The sequence below is a fragment of the Venturia canescens genome, chromosome 6 (genome assembly GCF_019457755.1).
Source record: "Venturia canescens isolate UGA chromosome 6, ASM1945775v1, whole genome shotgun sequence".
Classification (NCBI taxonomy): Eukaryota; Metazoa; Arthropoda; class Insecta; order Hymenoptera; family Ichneumonidae; genus Venturia; species Venturia canescens.
In genome coordinates, this window is record NC_057426.1 from 8,886,115 (window position 1) to 8,909,136 (window position 23,022).

Genomic DNA, 23,022 nt, shown 5'->3' on the forward strand with positions numbered 1-23,022 from the left:
GTGTCAGTAACAAGCTATGAAAATTCCATGAAATTAATTTCATTGGTGTATACGACGCAATCCTCAAGTGTCGAGCGAATCGGAAGTCGTGAGCATAGTGACGCATCGGAAAGAATTTTGATGTATTTGAGAACTCGTGATCGTTGGAGGTCGAGGTTTGCGTTTGATGGCTGCTGCTGTGTGCTGTGGCCGTTCTGCCGTGACGGGGGTCTGAAGGATCTGGAATTTGGCAATTTCGCATTTCAACATCCAAATAAATATAAAGATTAAAAATAAATCGGATAAATAAAGTGGAAAGGAAGATAAATAATCACCAATAATTCGACGCAAAAGTGGGCAGAGCCGTTGAGACCTTTGATCGAAAAAGTTTGAAAATCGTGAAGCGACGAAACTTGAGAACGAATGTTCTCTACGAAATCAAAGTTGTTCGTTAAATTTGTTCGAGTAACAGCAGACAAGCAGTGGCCCGAAAACGGACGAAAATCGTTACAATCAACACTTTTTTGACTGATTTTTGTGATCAAGTCAACGAAAACCTCCACCATTCCGCCAATAACCGAGTGCCGGCCCGCAGGGTGGCGATCATTTGATAAGGTAATTAGCTCCTCGTTCTATTTTTATCATTATTACAATCGATATTATCATTGCTCTTACGAAATCGACGAAATAACCATCAATTGTGCCCCCCCCTCCCCCTCGCTTCCCCGCCCCGTGACTGCGAACCGATAAGCATTTTCCAGTGGTGCTCATATCCTTCTGTAACATTGCTCATGCTCATTCGAAGTTCGATTAAATCGCGCGAATCCATTTTCATCCACTACAAATCGATCACAAATTGGCTGTTTCCCTTAGAATATCCGATATTGCACTTTATTGCATTCACTTCAATCAATGTCACCTTGGTTCCTGAAAATATTACATACGCAGTATCGAAAACAAAACAGGAGAAGAACAAAACAGAAAACCGTTGAATTACGATAAGTTTATCAGCCTCAGTATCTTACGCTGATTATCTGTCATCGACGCGGGTTGTGGCTTGGCAGCACGAAAGTGTTGAAGGAAATTATGCTGCAAACTCGCGAATTACACAGATCTTCATCAAATTATTATCGGAGCATGTTTTTGTTTACCTTCGTCACCGAATTTTCACGTAAATTCGATTTGTGTGTTACATCACATTTCATGGCATATTTCTAAAACTGGAACTTCGTTTTTTTCAGTCGCAATCCTAATTCAGTGAAAAAATGTATTCTTCCCCCTCTTTCAACTAAAGCTGTCAAATTTGATTTTATTCAATTTGTATTTATTCTGTTTTCCACCAAAACATGGTTTTTTCTGAGGAAAAAATGATGCGACGACAAACCAGAAGATTTTGCACATATCTAAAGAATTCACCTGAATAAGAAACAAAAAACCTGGAGACTCGTCACCATCAATTACAGAAAATGATAGGATTGCTCAGTTCTATAAATAAAGAAGGATTTCTAGCTCGCTACGAAACGTGGTAGATTCTAATTGCACGTAATCATGAATTCTAATCGCAAAATCTTTGTCGCAGGTGTCTCGTCATTCCAATTTTTCCTCAAAGATACATAATCACTTGGAATTCTTGTATTCAATTTATCAGTTGCCACGAGGTCTTGTTCCGATAACCCATCAAAATTTTTGTCCCAAGATTACCCTTGCGGTAATCTTGTCCTTGTTTCTTTGGATCTGCGCATCGAGGGAACTCCCGCAATTGGACCAAGCGTCAGGTGCTTGTCTCTTATCAGCAGAATTTTCCAATCACATTGTTAACCATGGCATACTCTGATTATCTTGGGATTCGTTTCCAAGAAAATGATCTCAAGATTTGTTTACATGAAACAGCTGCTGTGTTTGAGAAAGCAGGTTTCTCCGGTGGTCATAAAAATGAATGCAAGTACCTCAAGCGATAAGATTCGCAAAAATATTTTCTGCAAATCTTCATCTCGTACAAGAATGCTCATTCATTTATCAGTGAATCAGCTTGATACGTTTATTGGAGACGTTCAACAGATGGAGGAAAATTGGCAGCGAAGCTCAGCATGATTTCGTGGAATGTGGCGCAATTTGGTTTTTTTGAGGAAAACAATATCGTTGCAAAACGAAATAAGGTTAGGGAGCGTGAATTGAATTTCATAAGAATCGAAAGTTGTTCGTAAAAACTAGAAAATTAGAGGTCGAGCGCTGCACACTCGGTCTCAGTTTCAAAGGTCATCGGGAACACTGTGCATCATTTATTTTCTCTCATTATTAAATTGCGTCATGAATTATTAGGCGAGATAGTGTTCAGCCTCGACACGAAGAAAAAAAAGAACAATGTTGTCACGTTGGACAGATCTGATCGGATCTCATTCTCAAAGGCGATAACATTTGTTTAGTCTTGTTCGACAATTTCCTCTCGTCATTTGAGCTTCTCCGGGTCTCGGTAGGGGGTCGAACGAACAAAACAGTCGGACGCCATTGCTCCATTGTTCGATAGCGTCAGACATCTGCTCATTATTTACATTAAAACGATAACAAGAGCTAACTTTCGCTCTTAAATGTAATTACAACTTTGTTTGGTATTCATGTTCGTGTTTCATTTCTGCGAGAACATTTTCGTCAATTAAACTTCGCATTAAAACGCGCAGGGGGCAATCTCGATAAGAAATGATGAATCCCCCAAAAAACCGGCGATAGAATCGATCGCACATTCGATCACGAGGTTTGATATAAAATCGTTGAAACGAATATCTCGAATGACAATTCGTTTCCGGCTGATAATCAGTGCGCCCCCCTCCCTCGAAATTTCGTCTCGGCCGTTAAAATTTCATAAAAATGGCCGAAAAGGAAAAACAATATGGCGGTAAGCCTAAGAAGATAGTGAGACTTAGCGGTGCAATTCTCAACTGATTTTTCGACGTTAATTGTGACCTCAACTCGACACTGCATCCTCACTCTATCCTCGCAATCTTTATACTTCTTTACCAATGAGATCCGATCTCTATGAACCATGTACCTCTCTCCTAAGCTCTCAAAGATAACGCTCTTCGTCTATCCCTCTTTTTTTCGTCTTTCTCATTTTCTCTGAAAGCACGAAGACTTCGGCTGATAATACTTATCATCTTTCTCCGGTATAAATAGTGGTCCGAATAGTTGCTTCGGGCTCAGTATCGAACGGTATTCCTGCGAAGCTTCTTTCACGAGACATCGATAAATTGGAGATCCTCGAGACTCTTAAATCACCCGAAAAACTGTCTCAACCGTAGTTCTTTCTCGTTTCTCCCAACTTTTTCGTTTATTTTTTTCAAATTTCCTAAAATCCCATCGGCTTTCGTCATAAAAACGATCGAAGCGCCGATAACTGTCAACCTGCGGAGGGTTTTGTTGCATGTGTGATACAGAAGGCACGAGAATTTCATCCCACAACGAGGTACGCTCTTGTCTTTTCATTTTCGAAGACGAAAAATCATGCCGAATTGTGCGATATTGAGGTTTCCGTAAATTCCGAATGTTTTCGATCGTTGGCAAAATTTTTGTCAAAATGATACACAATTTTCTACGTTCATGCTCGATCAAAAGTGTTCCTTTGCTTTATTCAGTGTTCAATCCCGTAGGTAATTCGTTCGTGATAAAAAATTGCTACCGATTTACAAAGTGTCACAAAGTGACGATGAGTCGAAGATGCGCGGGTGTCAGTGACTGTTTTATCGCCGCTTTCTTATCTTTGAGCATTCGCGAATGCTCGCACTTGCAATCGAATTAATTAGTGAACATAAAAAAAAAACTCGTAATTACAGTCAAACGGAAAGTTTTATTGTTTACAACGCTGCTCCTTCGAGATTAAATTTCTTTCGACGTTAACACGATTGTATCGATGTCAAAATTTATCGATAGTCTCGCCAGTCGCGATCACTAAAACAAAAATTCACGTCGAGCTATGAATTTCCGATGAAATTCACAATGAAAAAAAATCATTAAAAAAGTAGGAAATATTCTTTGAAAAATTTCCCGAGTGCACTCGCTGACGTCAAACTTTTCTGGAAATCTCGAAGTCCCCCCTCCGCCCCCCAATAAGCAAAAACGAGTCAACGAATGATCGCGACCGCCGAGATCAGCCGAGATCGATCAATAAATCCATTGGACGATTGTACGATCTCTGGTACCAAGCAGTCTGCCTCTTATCTTAAGAATGTTAACGAAAAAACGATTTTATCGCGCTCCACATACAGACGTTCATGAGACAAACAATTTGTCGGCACAGTTTAGAATTTGTGATAAAATATTGCGAAGAAATGACAAGTAAATCGACGACCGGAGAAAGCAAATTTTTCCTGGTAGAATATTCACTTGCGCAGATTCCACACGAATAAACATTTTTTTCTAACGTTGTCGACTTTTTTGTTGCAGGGTTCTATCTGCGATAGACTGGTAAACCAGTCTGTTGGTGGGTGTCAGAGTAACAGCGGCAACTGGAAGTTGGCCCTGAACGCAGAGCCCCCGTGGCTTTGCTAGCACCCCTAAAGTGATATCGTCTTGACCCGCTTCCCCACGAAACTCCTAATTCTCATTGACAGCTGCCTCGTAAGTATCCGCATGAAATTTGATGGATTGTTGGGATATGTGCGGATCGATCGAGCTTATTAACCGGTGAAATTTGTTACAGATTGCTGCCTAGCATCCGCAGAGTACCGTTTGAATAATTCTTCAGATAAACAATTTTAAAAATCCTCAATCGAACAATCATGAAGGTGACAAATTTGGACGAGCGCATCCACGTTTTGGATGGATCATCAAGCGTCACGACTGTCATTCGTGATATCGCGACGAGCGGTCTTCAGGAAGAAGCTTTTTACGTTCTTGACATCGGAGACATCGTCAACAAGCATCAAATATGGAAGGAGAAAATGCCGCGCGTTAATCCTTACTACGGTTAGTCGAAACACTCAAACAATTCGTTGAGTTCATGGAGGAAATATGTCACCCTGCTTAACAGCCAACCGACTACAAATTTTCAGATTTTTAATGGATTTTCATATTTTTCCAGCTGTCAAGTGCAACGACAGCCTGATCGTGCTCGAAGTTCTTGCTGCTCTTGGAACCGGTTTCGATTGTGCTTCCAAGGTGAGGAATTACTGAACATTTTTTTAATAATTATAAATATCCGGGACAAAATATCCACAAAGACGTCAAATTTTTATTATTCAGAATAACGAGACAAATATTTAGATTTTTTTTGCTATTTTACAGTAAAAATGAGTAGTGTTTCCTTTGCTAGAAAATTTTCAATTTTCTCTTTCTCTTGGAGGATGACAAATGATTTTAAAATTAAATTTCGCCTGTACAATGCTAAGAGACAATAGAAAAAACGTGTGACTTCTGAAATTTGTTGGAAAGGTCGAGATCAACAAAGTGCTTGGAGTTGGAGTGGATTCTTCAAGAATCATATTCGCGAATCCGGCAAAGCCAGCCTCCCACATTCGACATGCAGCTGCAGTAGGAGTCGACACAATGACCGTGGACAACGAGAGCGAACTGCACAAGATAAAGAAATTGCATCCGGGGGCTAAAATCGTGATCCGCATACGCTGTGACGCAGAAGTTGCCCAATGTCAGCTCGGCATGAAATTCGGTTGCGATCCGACTTACGAAGCTCCGAATCTTCTGCGCTTGTCCCGTATCCTCGATCTCGATGTTGTCGGTGTAAGCTTCCACGTCGGCTCCGGCTGTCAGGATCCTCCGGTTTTCGAACGCGCCATACGTCACGCCAGAGTGCTTTTCGAGCTCGCCAAAGACCTTGGCTACAAGCCCTATATCCTTGACCTTGGTGGGGGCTATCCTGGCGACAAGGGCACGAGCATCGACAAATATGCTCAGGTTATCAACGCAGCTCTCGACGAATATTTCGCATGTGAGTCTGCTGTTTTGTTTCGTATTGCTTCAGTTCGTATTTTTATTCCATTTTTTTTTTTTTTTTATCTAACCGCGATGTAACGGTCCGTGAAGCATACAATTTTCTAAATTCACACTTTTGTCTAGAAAAAATTTGTTTTTCTTTTCTGAAAGACATTAATTCGTCGATCTGTAGTCATTTTAAGATTTCTTCAAATTTTGAGCCTTCGTTTTTGTTTACAGCCGACGACGTTCACATCATCGCTGAGCCCGGCCGTTTTTACGTCGCTTCCGCATTTACCCTTGCAACCAGCATTCACAGCAAACGCTCCGTTCGCGGGGACAAAATGTCTCCGAACGCCATCACTCATAACATGTACTACATCAACGACGGCGTTTACGGATCCTTCAACTGTCTTCTCTACGATCATCAGCACGTGAAACCGATACCTCTCAAGGTGAGAAATGCAACGCTTTATTTGATTTATTAAGTTTGTTTTGAGACCGATTATCACAATCGCGAAGGGAAAAAACCACGACCGGCGGGGGGGCTTGTGAAGCTCTCCCGAAAAAAAATGTTTGAAAACGAATTTTTTCATGATCCAGGAATCGAATCCGACTAGAATCTGAAGATCTCCCATTGGAAATAAATTATTAAACAGAGTTTCCGTACTTGTGGGCACCGTCTGCATAAGTCCTGACTCCAAAATCACAGTCGAATAGCCATAAAAAAATACTTAAAACTTGATTGACTTGAATGAAAAATCAAGAATTTTTGTTACTGTCGATAGAATGGTTGCGGCAAACTCGTGCCATCGAGCATCTGGGGTCCGACCTGCGACGGACTTGACCAGGTCGTCGAGAACATGTTGCTCCACGAGATGGAACTCGGGGACTGGATTATTTTCGAGAACATGGGTGCTTACACGTTGCCCGTTGCTTCGCCGTTCAACGGATTTCCAGTTCCGAAGGTTCACGTTGTTGCAGACGAGGGTGTTTGGTAAGTTGCCTGTTTTTAGTAAGCGGAATAAAGGCTTCGTCGATTCAGCACAATAATGGTGAATTGTGAGTCAGTTCCAGTTTCATATTCTCATTCGAACATTTATTCATGTTTCCATTGATGATTTTGAATTCAGGCTCCTACTGAAAGACGCGCTGCCCCTGACGGAAGATCATTTCGTAATCGACAACACTCCAGCGAATTTGCGTTTGGGTCTCGACATCGGAGGGACCGACATCGAGTGGAGCGAGCCTGCCATCGACTTGTCAGGCCCCAGCATTCTGGCTGATTCTCCGGGCTCATCGCCGTACATCTACGAATTCGTCGAAGTCGATCCGATCAACTGAATCTTAGAGCCCCCCCTTTATCCGCTCCTATTTTCCCTTCTCCTTCCTCTCCTATGGACACGCGCGACGCTCTATGAACTAATCGACGGAGCGAGTATTTGCTGACGAAAGAGAAGGCGAAGGAGGACGAAAAAAATCCACGCGAGGAATTGCCACCGGCAACAGCTTCACCGCTTCTTCCTTCGCCGGATTTTTGGCACGATTTACTGGCTTTTTATGTTTTTCCTGGGCTATAAAAAGGATAAGAAGATAACGTATTTACCGACACTTGGCTCGCTCGCTGACGATCCGAACGGACATAACCGGAAATTCGACAGGAAAGAAGTTCTTGCCTCGAATTCAATGAAAAAAAAATGAAGGATTCGATAAACCAATGACCGAAACGCCATGGTCTCGTACGAAAAAAAAAAAAACAAACAATTCGTGGAATTGAGTTATTTTGGTGAAACCATTCGAAAGAAATAATCTGAGCACAATTATTCCAATTGACAAAACTACAAACGGACGAAACCGTTGCATCCAGACGTCGTCTTGAATTCTACAAATACAAAAGTAACTTTCATTACGAATAATCGATATCGAGATCATTTTAAAACGACCAGGAGGTTAACATTTAGGCGAAAGCCATGATCGACACCGAACGACCGCGAACGAAATAATCGATTGCTACGAACGAGTCGTATTTCGACAATTTTTTTCTCAATCTCCGACATTGAGAATTAGCAAAGAACAAACATATAAAAAGGTACGAAAACATCTTTTTTTTAAGCTTCGGAATTTCTTAGCCGCTAATTTGATCCGTTGATTTAAGATTTAAGCTCGCCGGAGGCTCAAAATCGATTCGAAACGTGCTCGCGCTTCGCAGACACGTGAACGGTTATTGCATAATAATAATTTTACAAAACCTTAAAAATTGAATCGCCTAACCGGATTCTCGTTTGAAACGTCACTCGTCGAACGAAACTTGAAATTAGTAGAAAACGAAAAGAAAATAAAATATAAATCATTGTTGTCGAATAGCGTAGTAACACTTCGTAACGAACGAACGAATAACAAAGAAGATAAACGATCGAAAAACAAATAATATTCCCCTTTACGATAATTTTTCAAAAATTTTCATTAGTTGTGAGAACTTTGAAACTCTGCAGGGTTGCTAGGAACTATTGAGGCATTGAGGCAGCTGTCACAAGATTTAAAACAAAAAAAAACAACAAAAAACAATTAGTTTCCATATTGATTCATTGTATTATATATCGGCTATTATTATTAATTTTATTATTGTTATTTAATGTTCAGTATAAATTCACAATTGTAATGAATTACACTAGATCAATAAACTTGATTTTACGTGTACAGAAACGTCGCTTCGTCGTTGCGTCATCCAATACCTAAATACAGACCCTTTCCTGCGAAATCTCCGCTTCCATTAATCCACGATATCAAATGGCTTCTTAGCTTCGAAGGAAAACAAATTTACGCTTTTTGTTTACGAGTGAAATTCACCGGACGTTCCTGGGAGATTGTATACGTGGGTAGAGTAACCAAACAAATCGTTCGGTCTTCGACCGAGGGCTTTCGAGGTTTCAGAAGATACGGCTATTCGAGAGGTTAGGTTATACGAAAAACATGGATTTTTTGGTAATTTTTCACTATAAACATTTTTATATTCAACTAACCTCGAACAATCGATATTTCATGTTTTTTTGCTACTACTTTCCAAGAGTCTAAAAACTCGAAAGAATTCGGAAATAAAACGGGGTGTTGCGAAGTCGTAAAGTAGCGTAAAGTAAAGAAAAAATTTGCGATCGATCTTTCGAAAGTTCGTCATGGGCATTTCCCCTTGAAATCAAATTCGATGGCTTTCTTTATTCGAGTTATCTTTTTTAGGTTAAAGAAGTACGTCACCGCGTGTTTCTTTTTCTCTTTTTGTTTCAAAGTTTGAGTTGTGTACATCGGCGAGCACAAACCAGTTTTAATCTTGTTCATAAATCCTCCAATTATTCAATAACAACCCCCCCAAGTGAATTTCACGCGATCCGCCGTTAGTAACGATCTCTTTTACGTAATAGCTCCCGTCACCGAACTCTCTATTTTATTCGCGCGCTGCTGCTCGACTCGATACACTTTGATTATTATCCTCAAGTTTCCTAATGAACGTTGCACACAGTTTCGACGATTTCCATTGATTTTCAGGCTCTTCGAGAGCTCCGCAACGCACTTTGCATTGTTTTTTGGCAAAATGCCGGAAGTCGGTGATTTCTTGAGGGCGTTCCTCCGTGACGAAGGCGTTCAGAGATGTCATTATTTCGGGCGTGACGGATTACCTGACGTTCTTTATGTTTTTCTCCGATTGAAATTCAACAAAAGGTTCAAGGTGCGTTTAAGTTATTACATGAAGCAGCGAGCTCCGAAACGTTCGAGCGAAAGAAAGGAACATATAAAAAAAAAAGGAAAGGAAAGGGAGATACGCAGTGAAAAGGAAAGTTATTGTGGCCCGCGCCCGGTGTTCACGATGAACCAGCTAATTCGGTTGCTGATTATCGTAAAAAAGAAAACACAAGGATACAAATGTATTAGTTATTGATACAATCTCGATTGTCCAACGGTCGATATATTTCTCCGCCGTCACCTTTTTCTACTTTTACTTCGAATTCATCTGAATGCCCGAACGAAATTTCTTTCCCCGACAGTCGTTTCTTCCCGCTCGATGTCCGATTCTCATTTCATCCTTCAAAACAATGGCGATAAGAGAACAACAACTCTTGGTCAAGCTGCAGCGTTTGGGGGACCCCCCACCCCTCATGCCTCTTGACCAAAAGCAACGATCGATTCGTGAAACAATTGAAAATGAAGAGAAAGACGGGGGGCGGGTCCACGGATAACTCTCTCGTCGAGATGAGACCGTGAATGACGTAAGGCGCGTATAATCATAAATAAAAAAGAGTGGACGTTGAAGAGGTGTGACGATATTCGACGTTACGTGATGAGAAAGATTCCTCTTGATCGAATTCACGCAATTCTTAAAAACCTTGAAGCGCACAAAAGTGCGTCGAAGGCGTTTACGCGCTTGCGATTCTCTGTCGATATACAACGTTTATGTGAGCCTAAAAAAATTCTCTTTCTCGGTGTTTGACGAAGAAATTGCTGCAGCTTTGAATTGGGTTATTTTTAAAATGAGCCCATCATGCTTCGTCGTGCTCTGCCTAGTGCCTGCTTGTCTGAGCCTGAGCCTGAGCTAATTTCGACGACTCAACGGTCAACACTGCTCGAAGCGGTCAAAAACAGAACTAGTTTGGTGTCTTCGCCAAACGCTCTCCCATTGGCTGACACTTGCGTCAGCTTCGCTCTCAATGGCTCGCGTTGACGTCATTTAGACTGCTAACCAAACTCGCAAACGGGTTTTCATCACCAAATTTATCGACACCAAATCTACAACCTGTTTCGTATAAATAAGTAATAAATTCATCTTTATAGAGGAACGATTGAAAAAGACGTTTCGATGGGTCAATGGAAAGACTTATTTATTAAATAATCATTTAACGACGCGGATCCTTCGACGCACACGCACACGCGCGCGCACACACACACACGCGCGCGCGCGTATTCACCTTTTATTTCTCACGATTTCAGATTTCAGACTATTTTGCCCACGTAATAACCGAGTCAAGATCGTCGGAAAATGTAAAAATAGATCTCTGCTCGTTTGTACAAAAATTGAATTGAAAATCGGGTTAGACAACAGTTGATGAGCCCAGTACGAATTCGTTCTGTGCCTTCAGGCTGCGACCACGAGTTTGGAGGTTATGGACAAGTGGAGGATTATTTCAATTGAACAATTTATCAAAGAATTGCCTCAACCTTTTTTTGCTTTTCAGCATTTTAACATGCTTTTTTCAACCGAAATGCTCTCAATTATAGTTTGAAGTATTATATTCAATAAAACGACTTAAGATATTCTACGAACGGCCATGACATCTGTTTATGACAGACCTACCATATACCACCATAACTCATTTTTGTGGTTCTACTTATTTTCGCAGGTGCTGCTGTTTCCGTAATGATTATTAATGGAACCAGTATTCGCTTATCCAAGGCCGACAAAGTCCCAAAATTCGTATCCCCCTAATTCGTTGAATTATTATTTAATGATACATGCGTGTTCTCAATTAGCGGAGTTCGACCTTCGAATCAAAGTTATTGAAACGCCGTGACACCTGCAGTTTCTATGTTCTACTTTGGACACATTTTTTTCACCACCTCCATATTTGATATTTGTTATGGAATTTTATTTACGGAGTTGGATCGTTGCGAAAGACCTTCCTAGCAAAACAGTCGCTCTCGCGCACGCACATGTCAACTCATTTCCTGATTCAATTTCTTAAGAAAACCTTCAAAACTTGTTGACGAGTACAGAAATCAGGAAAACAGTGTTTGCTGCAAATTTTAAGTGAAACGTTTGCGAGTACATAACCTCGAAAAAAGTTACTCGTGTAGGAAAGCCTCCGCTTCGAGTATGTAAAAAGTGAAAAAACACCGCGCAAATTCTTTCAATTGAGAAGTCAACGAACGGTGTCAGCCGAAAGGAACGATAATTTTTTTCGAGCACGGCTTTCAAAGTAGCTTTAAAATGAACGCGAAAATGAAATAGAAACGATTGAAATTATGTCGAGACGAAACATCGATCGATGACTTTTCCGAGTTGAAATGTCATTATTTCTCGTCTTTCCAAATAATTTCGCCATTGTGTGATGCAACGAAAACGCGGTAAAGGAAACGAGAGATACAGGAGGATCGATCGAGCACTCGATCATTTTATCAGAGAGAGGTTGAGAGACGAGAGGAATATTAGTAAAAGTAGTCGTCTCTGTAATAGCATGCTTGACTTCCTCTGGTACTGTGTAAAGACGCGATACGCCAACCGATACGACTTTTGTAATTGTTTAGAAAGCCCAGCAGACTTTCGGCGATAGTGAAACAATGATTATTTCGACATTTTTTTTCCACCTCACTGACAGCGGCGGTTGAAACGCCAAGATGAAAAAAAAAAAAAACATACAAAACTCGAAGAAGTTTCGCGATTATTCAAGATAATTACGAAAAGTATTATCCCGGCGAGAGATCATCACGATTTTTATAAGCCGACTTTAAATAATTGATAGAAAACAATAATTCTGATGAAGAGTTGGTTGACTCTCGGTAATTTTCCGTTTTTGATTGCACAGATACGACTCTGCGGCGGACGAACGATAACAAACAACAAAATACGGGTTTTTCGATGCCAAAACAAGAGGCGCTGCTGGCGCGCTGCGACGCGGCGAAAAAAGTAAACAGAAAAAACGGCTGTAATCCATTCGTCGCATTGTTTTTCGTACAGTTCATTTTTTATTGTTCTCAATGTCCACATTTTTCATGACCGTGCTAATTTTGAGGGTTTTTGCTCTCGCTACCTCGGTGTTTATACCATTCGAACGCTTCTCCAAGAATTTTATCGTAAAACACTTATCGCGTATTTACATTAATTCGTGTATCCACACGCATACATACATGTGTATTCGCTGGAATATTTCGAGATGAAATATCGCGAGTGTGTCGACGGATGTGAGGGAATGCCGCGGTGAGATACGAGCCCGTTCCAAAATCACATTAGCGATTCCAAGAAACAACGAGAACCGCTAATATAAAAAAATGTTTGTGGACGGTGCAACGACCCGATTTATGGATATTCCCGAAAAGATTCGAGGCAGCCTGCTCAAAAAATCACCCGCTGAATAGATTTTCAAGGAAAACAAACATTATTATCATGAATCAGAGATAAATTATCATTTTTATTATGATCGATTGGTGTATTCGCGTGTTAATGAACTAAGAACAGTACCAGTGAATTCTAACCAATCGAATTGCGATCATTAATCAAAAGATGGACCGCGATTCGAGTAAAATTCCACAAAAGATCGTGTCTATTAGTGTTCCTTCAACTTTGCCTCGGTCAGTTCAGTCTTTGGGCTTAAATTAAATAGTGAAAGGAAAATACGAATTAATTTTTTTTTCATTTCAATCAAAGACACCGGCAAGATTTTTATATACTCGACAACTTTCAATTAAACTTCAATTTGTATTTTCGCTTTTGTCACCACGATTAATCACTTTCATTTATTTATTTTAAATATTTCCACTCTACTCTCGCGTACTCGTGAATTTTAAGGTATTTTTCCACAAATATTTCAAATCCTCTCCTATTTTTTGTATTTCTCCCATGAAAATTACGAACGTCTAAAGGCCGCATGTCCAACGTGGAGCACCCTGTACACGTATAACACTCGATTATTTGACGCACATATATAAATAAACAGATAAATATCGAAGTCGATTTGTCTGAGCCGGACTTGCATCGGATATGAGGCTTGTCCAATACGGAATACAACAACGAATAATTGCGCAACATAATTAAATTACGAGCGTATAACGATCTCACGATCGATATTGTATATTTATTTTTATCTCCGTTAACACACAACAATGCGGTTAGCCCCGGCATTCGCGTTAATTATTTAACGTGAATGCCAACTTTCATCGGCAGCAGAACACTTCGAGACTCTGTTCGAGTTGTTTTTCTCTCTCCTCTCTCTTTTTTTTTTTCTCTCCTTTTTTTCAATAACAAATGTTGCACAATTGGAACAACAGACTTAACACGACGCGATTATGCTCGCGTTATTTACTCCTAATTAAACGCAATGACGATTGTGCTTAACCGACGTAGTGTCAAACCGAACATAGAATACATTTTTTTTCTTCGCTTTTTCAAGAGAATTTTTTGCATTGGTTTTTTGTTTCAACAAAAATGATGCGCGTCGTCGATATTTTTGGCTACTCAAGTCCATTGGGAATTCGAATAAGTTTTGTTTGTTTTTTTTTTTCCCAATGAATTGCATGCATTTTGTAGCATGTTTCAGAAACGGAAATGTTTCCTGTACGAAGTAGATTTTTAAAATTCTTTCGTCGAATCTGCTCCGCGCTGCGGCAAAAGTTTTCTCCTGCATAAACGATATTTTCATGAATCATATCCTCGCTCCGCGAGTATGCGCGCGCACGTTACTCGAGTTTCGGAAGTAGGAGAAATGGCTTGCGCAACGATAGGCTTAGGAGGAATAAAAGATGAAAAAGGATTGCGCTACATCGGAGGGGGCCGGGGGAAGGAAAGAGTGTGGAAGGAGGCTGGAAAGTCGAACACTTTCGATGGTAATTAGATCTCGAAAAAGGGCATTTCCGGTGACAGCGGGAATAAAAGTGAGGGCAAGGCTTTTCGGTGGCGGCGATGCTGACCCCCAACGAGAACGATTCGGCTCCGTAGACTGAGGTTTTCTTCAGCAAGTGCTCGGGGATCTCGACGAAATTCCGAAGAAAATGAGTGGCGCGAGCGTCGTCGCTCGGGCCTCGCCACTCCCACTTCCCGTCGACGCTCCCCGCCATTGGCTGGAACTTCATCGATCGATATTTCGCGAACGGCACATCGGAGGGAAAAACGTGTAGGAACTTACTTCTTCAGAATTTCACGGCCTTCGAGGTCCTCTACTCGTTAACGAGGCAGCGACGACACTTTCCGCGCGGGCTCGACTTTTGCATCGATCTGTACACAAAATCGTGTTTTAAACGAGACACATGCGAGCCTGCTCGGCACACGAGGAATTGCACCTATCTCGAGAGCGAGTTCAACGTCGGGCGGACTCAGGCTCGGCGCGCTCTCGTGTATCCGACTCTACGTACACGCTGGCTCGAGCGGGAGAGAGACGGAGAATTTAAAACAGAAAATTAGGAGCAAAGCGTGTCCCCTTTCTCTTGCTAAGCCGAGCGTGGTACAAAGTACTTTCGCTCTCGCGCGAGCAGGGCCCGGCAGCGATGCCGATACGACGACGACAGTGGCGTCGCCGTCTTGTGCATCGGCGCAACGATAAAGCTCGAATTGCTCTCGCAGGGGGCACACGCGCGCGCTCGCATTCCTTTTGATTTTCTTTCTTTTATTATGTCCATGTGCACTTTTATAAGTATGCCCCTTTCTCGCAGCCAGACGGAAAACCGGAAAACATTTGCTCGCGACTCGTAACTCGCGACGACGTTCGCCTTCGCCTGCTCCACACTCGCTCCTATTTCCCCCCCTCGATTTTCCTCCTCGCTCGCTGAGGTCAAACATTTGAGAGCTTGCCCATTGTGCTCCACTCCGTAAATCACCGACTCCGAGCCCCCGAACCGGCTCCGATCGAAGGAGAAAGGTCAACACATCGTCGTAAATAAACGGCCCCCCGGTAAATGGGCTAAAACATTTTTTATCCTCCTCCTCGCTTGGCTCCTTTCTTTTTACCATTTAAATCCGCATACCGAGCCCACCGAATAATATTCCTTATAATTCGATACGTTACAGTATAACTCGAAGAAACGCATGCCGCCGTTCAACTTCCGGCTTCGGCCGTCTTCGGCTCTCTCGAACTCGAGCAGCTTAGCGTCGGCTTTCTGCTTCCGGGATTGAGGGAAGGAGAGTGACGGAATGCTCTCGCGAGTAGTGCAACGTACGTTGTTTTGTACGGGGCATTCCAGCTCGCTCGGGGCCGGGACGATCCGGAGAAAATTCGGTAAATTCCTTCTCTCTGTCCGCTCGCTCAACGCCCCGAAAAGACTCGAACAGACTTTTCGGAGTGGCGTTTATTGACAAGGAAAAACTGATAAAAATCGTAAAACTGACGAGTCCGAAGGAAATATCGGACATCGAGATGCCGAGAATTGCGGAGAGGAATCGAACCGATTGACGGGCTGAAAAAATCAATCGAATCACCCAAAGAATTCACGGTTCAATAAATTTGTACAGGAAACCAAAGAAACATTGAGGGTTCAAGGAAAATAATGGAAACTGCTGTTCCCAGTACCGGAAACTCGGTTCGAATGGATTTTAATATTCAATTAAATCGAAGAGAATCTACTCTACACGAGGACTTAAGGAGTTTCGGTACAGCCGATACAATGTTGCCATGCTAAACCATGCTAAAAGCATAAAAAATTTCAAAAAGTTCAGAATTTTATAAAATTTGGTGAACATATTCTTTAGTGCCAAATTTGACAATACAAATTTTTTAAGATTTTTCTTCTACACAGTTATCGAGTAATTGATCACTAAAGTTTACGTGTATAAGCATAGCCTTTCCATATATATAGGTATACATTCCGGGCATAAGAAATCTGCTTTAATGCGTAATTACTCGATAACTAAGTAGAAGAAAATATTGAAAAAAATTTGTGTTTTCGCACGTGATGTTGAAGAACATTATCACCAAATTTGATCAATTTCTTAATATTTTGACTTCTGTACCGAAACTCCTTAAGGTATTACTGGATGGATAGCCCAGCCGATATAAATTGTAGCTGATCGGAATTTCCGTACTTCGTGATGCAATAAAAATCTGAAAAAATTCAGCGACATTTGGAAAGTTATGAACTACAATTACCAATAATAATATTGCCCAAAAGTTATTAATAAATTGTTTAAATAAATAATTTTTTAACAACTTTATAGTAAACCCTTGTTTTCTTTTTACGAATCGAACGCGCGCATTTTTCTGAACGCTCATGATTTTTTTCAGTATTTTCGTGGATCATTGAAATTCCCTTTTTTAAATTTTTTAAGTGGCTCTATTTGAAGATTTTTGATGCAGTAACCCTGAGACTTTTAAAAACTGATGGTAAATACGTCTTCTGAAACACATATCCAAAATTGAAATTAGAAAAAATTTTTTTCAAAATTTTTTCAACAAATTTCAAAAATCTACGAAAAATCGGAAAAAAATTCATGAGCATTCGGGAAAATACACACATTTGATTCGTAAAAAAAAACAATAGGTCGCACCGCAGAATTGTCGAATAATTAATTGTTCAAACAATTTGTTGTTAACTTTTGGGCAATATTATTACTGATAATTGTTGTTCACAGCTTTCCAAATGTTGTTCAATTTTTTCAGATCTTTATTCCATCACGAAGTACGGAAATTCCAATCAGATATAATTTCTGGTCGAGCTATCCATCCGCAGTTGTACCTTAAAATGCTTTCCGTACTCCGGATACGAAGAGCCCATGGACATTGGCCGGAGCTCATATTTATTGGTATAGTGAGTGATACGAGAGAGAAAGAGGAAATATTGAAAGGAACAACCGGCGCATGTGGCTGCATGGTTCGAGCATTTCCCTTGCGAGTAGCAGCGAGATATCCGAGTGATTCGAGCACCGGTACTCGCGGGCGGCGCGTTAGCTTACATAATAGGACGAGAGAAGTCGGCTCGAAAGTACTCTAACATTGGACGTTGACCACGTTAGATTTAATAGTTTCTTTTTTCGTCATCAGTCCATTAAACCGAGCAATTTTTATCTCCGCGAACGTGTTATTAAAAGGAGAATAAAACAAATAAATATGAGCACATAAACAACGACGAGAAAAACTGCTCGTTTCAATGGGAACGATGAACAAGACAATCTAAAAAGTTATCGACGAGGCAACTTTCTAGCGGAGTATCGATAACTGATGATATTTCTACTCGCAGCGGAGTTAATACGCTTGGGAGGTGAAAATTCGATGCCTCGAGTCGTTGATTAAGGTAGCTCATGCGCGTTACGATTTTATTAATAAAATCTCGCAATTTACTCAGAGTTCAAATGGATAGCCGACTCGCACGGACATCAAATTTTGAAGGCTTCGTCTTTTTGGGTATTGAGACAAACGGTGCTTAAATGTGAAGCAAAATACACAAGGTTTTAAGGACTATGCGTGGGACATCGTTTATCTTTCCACATAACGAATTAACGCCTCTTGCGAAGTTTGTCTTATCAGTAATAAAGATAAATTACGTTAAAGATTTAACGAAATTGGTAGTGAGCACTCGTACAACCTCACACTCGCTTATTTCGGCATTTTCTTTCTCCCTGGCTCGGCCCATTCTTTTTTTTTCATCCATTTCCCGCGCGTTTTCCCTCTGCGCTCTCTAATGCGATTTTTAACATAAAAACTACAGTATTTTCGCCGGGGTTCGGTCATCGATGGATCTTCGATTAATTAATGGCTTGTAATTTAATTTTTCAAAAGATAAGTTGAAAACATTGATTTACAATATCGAATCGATGACTTTGACATTAATTTAAAGTGATTATGTCCCTAATTAGGGAGTGAAAATCGACCGAATTTAGGCACCCGTGAAATACGATCTTTCGGGCATGATCTACGTCAATGTGCTTAGGGAGGTGAAAATTCGAAGTCCGAATAGCAATTGACGTTTGATGAGAAATCGGGAAAGAGTAGAGCAACGAGGAGCAAAGGGATTTGAAAATTTGCGTATTTTTGTCCGAGGCCCCGAGAATCCTCGCAAACTGCAATTAATAAATGGGAATTCGTGAATACTCGCCAGGAAATTGCAGGGGCTCGGGAGCACAAGAAAATTTCCGCACTCGTACGTTTGTTTATTCGCAGCGATATTATTTTCCGAGATTCTGAACTTGTTCCGAGTCGTTGACTCCGAATAGCCCCGGCAAAAAATAAAAAACATCGAAGAATTCTCGATGTGTACACACGCGGTGAGAGTGCTCGCACCGCCGCGGCTTCATGCAACAAACGTACATGCTATTACGCCCGCGCACAACTTCCGCTTTGCCGGTTTCAATCTGAGAGAATTAATTGGGTTCCTGATCGTTAGCAAACCTTATTTACGTCAGTCTGTTACGACGAAAATGGAATATCTTTTGTTCCGCCATTGAAGTGCGACGAATGTCGCGCAGCATAGATTCGAAAATGAGGGACAAAGGGGAAACGAATCGAGCGAAAAAACACAGAAAATTGTAAAGAATTCATATTGGCACATGTGTCGAGCGTGGCGATCGATTGATCAACGAGCCTTACCATGGCGACGAATGGGGACAAGTTTTCGAAAATGTTCGCAGCCGTTATGAAGCCTCCTGACGAAACCTCATTTTTGTATTCTTTTAATAAAGAATAAAACGTATGGAAACGATTTCAGTTCGTAAGAAACGTTAAAAAATTATTCATTCTCTCGTTCTATTCGAAACCATTTTCTCCCATTCCGAACTCACGTTTGCCTCTGTTTCTGTTTTTAAACTCCAATGTTTAATGAGTGACGCGTCAACCAATGTGCTGTAAAATGGTGCCAAGATTACAAGCTTCAGGTAAATTTGTACCGTCGTTCCACTATCGTGAAAACATCTCGAAACTCTTGCGACAAAATAATTTCAAAATTAGTGCGTATTTCGTATTCATATACCTGCGACGTTTCATCTTTCCTCGGCATATCGCGTCAACTATCGGAGAACCGCGCATTTACACAACTGATTAAACATCCATCTCCTCGTAGAAAGTTTCACAACGCTTCACGATTAGACCAATTTCGCCTTTAAAAACCCCGCAGCATTCGCATGGAGATAATTATTCCGAAAACAGCGCCCAAAGTGATCATGAAGAAAATATTAGCTACGCTTCTCATCGTCCTCGTCGCCTCGGTAAGTACGCTCCGCGTCGATACATTTGAGCATCGAAATCAATTGTTTAGAATATTGAGAACTGAATGTTCGAAGGAACGGCGAATCACTGTGACTAAATAACCAAAATAACGAGATTGAAAAAAAAAATGGAAAATTTTCCTCAATCATTCGTCGATCCTCCTCTGGAATAATCGATTTAGGTTTCTCGTTTTGTGTCAAGTAATTGACAAATTAAAAAATCAGTGAACCGGAGCTTTTAGTGAATTTTATCAGTCAAACAGCTTTTCTTCGAGCTCCGTTGAAGCGATTTTGAATTTGAGCAATCGAACGTAACCACAGTTTCCTGGGATTGTGGCTGCTTTTTAAAGAAAGATCGTGATTTTCGTTGCTTAAAACCGATTTTGCTTTGGTTCTTGAATTGCTCGTTCGGAGCGCTCGACCAACCGTTTTCGTGCGTCAAGTGAGAGAATCTGTCGAAATTTTCAGGTGGCCCCTGCCCGTCCGGATGCATCGAAGTTGCAGGAACTGATAAACACCCAGAAAAAGTATTTGAGCGACATGGATAGGGCGATGATAGATGTTCATGACAGTTTCACGAGCGCCTTTTTAAAGAGTGGAAAAGAGAATAAAAAAAATGTGAGTAAAGGCTGACGGTCGTCGGATTTGACGAACCGAGTTCGCGGTGCTCAAGAACTTTATTGCTCGCAGGATCTAATCCGGACTAGGGGCCCATTTTTCGAAGACCTTAAAAAGGTCTACAACAAATTGAGTGCGTTCGATCTTTCGGGGTACGACTTAGAGTCGGAGGAATTCGACGACTTGATCAACGAGTGCGACACGAAGGTGAGTACTTTTTCGAGTGAACGGAGCCGCAGCGTGGCGATCCATTTCGCGAGGGAATCGCATCCTCGATTGAGTCGAAAAGTTCGGAATTTCCACACCGAATGCCGACTCGACTCAAAAGAATTTTCACATTTAATTCTCGTCGATTTTAATCCAAAATATGCAACAAATTTTTCCTCTTTTTTTATCAGATCGGCGAGCTCAAGGATTTAAACTTATTGATCAAAAATTAAAAAACTCGGAATTAGGACACCTCGAGCGAATAAAACCAATAGATTTCGATGGAAGCACGCACCGATCTTGATCCTGAGATACCGCGAGCAGCCATTCCGGAGACCAAGGAACCAATGAAAATACCAGACACTGAGATTCTTCGAGCTAGCATCGTCACTTGAGATTATTACAATCGACGAAGACTTCACCAGTCGCCGTCACTAAATTAATAAACAATGTCTAACAGTCAGTAAGATGTCGTTCGCGACAAAGTTTTTTTTACGTTGTAACACATTTTATCGTTAAATAAACAAACTGATTATTGCATGTGACTTTACGATGAAATATATTTCATTGAACTAAATGCAGTTCGAAATTCATTTTTCTGTCCTGCCGAATAAATACCAAAGAAAAATAAATCAGCTAAGCCTCTCGGAGCGTGCTTCTAACTGCCTGGTTCCAAGGTTAGATTGCACCATGGATACTCCTAAAATAACTAAGAGATAAGCTGCTTTAATCCATCGAAATATCAATACGAAACAGGCGTTTCGTGTTGACTTGGCTCTGTGTGAAAACGTGCTTTAGTTATCGCAAAATAAAAGGGAGTACACCTTTGTTTTTCATACTCCAAACGTCATACCCTTTCAAAGGGAAGCTAATATTATTATGTATTTAAGGCAGTAGGTGCTAGATTAATTGGTAAATTTTCCTGACTTTACTCCCATAAGTGCTGCGCGCGTATTTCCTGCTGACAACAAAAACTAAAGCGTTACAATGGATTCGTAAACTAGAAAGTATTTTGAGATAAAATAATGAAGGAAATAATTTCCCTTCAACTTGAAAGAAGCCTCGGTCTGAGAGGGTTGACGAACTGTACTGCACTTTTAAACAGTTTCGTTCTGCTGTTCAGACAAAAGGTTTGTATGTTTTTTACGAAGCATTGAACAGTTACAAAATATTCTGTTTGTCTCTGAGAATGCGAATGACTAAAGATTTTTTTGCCTTTTAAGAAAAATCACTGTGGCGACAACCAAAATGTATAAACAGAATAATATAAATCGGAGTATTTGGTGTTACGAAATCTCAATCAGCTGATCAAATATCCTGAGAAATCAACCAAATATCGTTAGTTATAAGAAGAAATGTTTTTTTCAGCCATTTTCTCAAGATACAAGCGACGCCTCAACTGTGCCATAAAAACTACAAATAATGAACAAAATTCCGTTTTCAAGGCACCAGTCACAGCGGCCCTTTCGACGATGATTTTAAAAAATAAAACAAACTGAGGAAACCCCACGACCTGCCTCACTTGCGATTGCGGTGACGAGAAGTTCGTTGGGCAAGTGAGCGAATAACCGGTGCGTACGCGAAGGCGAGGGACGAAGGTTTATGGAAAGTTAGGATAAATTCAAGATCACTGATCGAGGAACGTCAAGCGAGAAACACTCGAAATGAGAGCAGGCGTGCAGGGCAGGAGAATTGGTCGGTTCGGCGGCAGGCTAACAGAGCCTCGAGGTTTCTGAGCGCGACGCAGACCTTGTGTTCCTCTCGTGTATATCACTCACGTAGAATAAAACGTTGTCGACGATAGGAAAATACGAGTCCCGAGCGTATGAATTGTCAGCTCGGGCGTGTTTTTCTTTCTGATTATCTGTTGAGAAGGACGCGGAGTCGTCGAGAAAGGCCTACGGCTGTGCGGCGGAGAGCAGAGCAGCGCGGTGACTCGAGTCCGAAGCGATTTTTTTCTCAATTTTTTTCGATCCCGGTACAGGCCTTCCCCGTAGTACGATTCAAGGTTCCTCGAGAGTACGGCGGCGCGCGCTGCACGCGGACAGCCTCGCGAGCACCAACGCTTCTGTGTGTCGATGATAAATAAATAATTATCTTTCGAGAAGTGTCCGAGCGACGGTCCTGCAGGGCCGCCGAGCAACTTCGTGTTCGGGGACCGATTTTTCCCCATCGCCTTGGCAGCCTCGACCGCTATGAAAATACTTCGCTATCGCTGACTTGGAGTCGAAAACTCTCGTGAGCGTTTCCCCTCCCCCCTGGTAAAAGCGCTCCCTGAGCGAGCCTTCGGGGACGCCCTTCTCTTTATTCGCTCGTGCTGCCCCGCGTCCGTTCTCCGGATACTCAACGTCGTTCCGGGAGTCCACAGCCCCGACGGAGCTTCGGCATCGCTGCGCGAAATTGATTTGGGGCCCTCGAGG

The 23,022-nt window shown here is 41.4% G+C and overlaps 2 protein-coding genes across 4 annotated transcripts; both read left to right on the forward strand.

The window, feature by feature from the left end:
* The first annotated feature begins 146 nt into the window (after positions 1-146).
* LOC122412036 (ornithine decarboxylase-like) lies at positions 147-8,601 on the forward strand. 2 transcript variants are annotated; one of them, XM_043421273.1, is made up of 8 exons: positions 147-594; positions 4,414-4,587; positions 4,670-4,935; positions 5,051-5,127; positions 5,401-5,914; positions 6,139-6,353; positions 6,687-6,895; positions 7,032-8,601. In XM_043421273.1, exons 3-8 carry the CDS (start codon positions 4,749-4,751, stop codon positions 7,240-7,242), a joined length of 1,413 nt encoding a protein of 470 aa, XP_043277208.1. In that variant the 5' UTR covers positions 147-594; positions 4,414-4,587; positions 4,670-4,748; the 3' UTR covers positions 7,243-8,601. The 2 variants fall into 2 exon arrangements, with proteins under 2 accessions (XP_043277208.1, XP_043277209.1); XM_043421274.1 differs by lacking the exon at positions 147-594 and adding an exon at positions 3,179-3,436.
* Positions 8,602-8,747: 146 nt separating this feature from the next.
* LOC122412037 (uncharacterized) lies at positions 8,748-21,136 on the forward strand. Of its 2 annotated transcripts, XM_043421275.1 has the most exons (5): positions 8,748-8,880; positions 9,436-9,616; positions 20,246-20,395; positions 20,468-20,602; positions 20,794-21,136. In XM_043421275.1, exons 2-5 carry the CDS (start codon positions 9,482-9,484, stop codon positions 20,833-20,835), a joined length of 462 nt encoding a protein of 153 aa, XP_043277210.1. In that variant the 5' UTR covers positions 8,748-8,880; positions 9,436-9,481; the 3' UTR covers positions 20,836-21,136. The 2 variants fall into 2 exon arrangements, with proteins under 2 accessions (XP_043277210.1, XP_043277211.1); XM_043421276.1 differs by lacking the exons at positions 8,748-8,880; positions 9,436-9,616 and adding an exon at positions 19,603-19,777.
* Positions 21,137-23,022: the final 1,886 nt, after the last annotated feature.

Excerpts from the sequence above, each read along its gene's own strand:
- LOC122412036 (XM_043421273.1), top strand. The coding sequence starts at position 4,749 with ATGAAGGTGACAAATTTGGACGAGCGCATCCACGTTTTGGATGGATCA. Across the intron at positions 5,915-6,138 it reads TCTCGACGAATATTTCGCAT|CCGACGACGTTCACATCATC; the intron begins GTGAGTCTGCTG and ends TTTTGTTTACAG. Across the intron at positions 6,354-6,686 it reads TGAAACCGATACCTCTCAAG|AATGGTTGCGGCAAACTCGT; the intron begins GTGAGAAATGCA and ends TACTGTCGATAG.
- LOC122412037 (XM_043421275.1), top strand. The coding sequence starts at position 9,482 with ATGCCGGAAGTCGGTGATTTCTTGAGGGCGTTCCTCCGTGACGAAGGC. Across the intron at positions 9,617-20,245 it reads AATTCAACAAAAGGTTCAAG|GTGGCCCCTGCCCGTCCGGA; the intron begins GTGCGTTTAAGT and ends CGAAATTTTCAG. Across the intron at positions 20,603-20,793 it reads TCAACGAGTGCGACACGAAG|ATCGGCGAGCTCAAGGATTT; the intron begins GTGAGTACTTTT and ends TTTTTTTATCAG.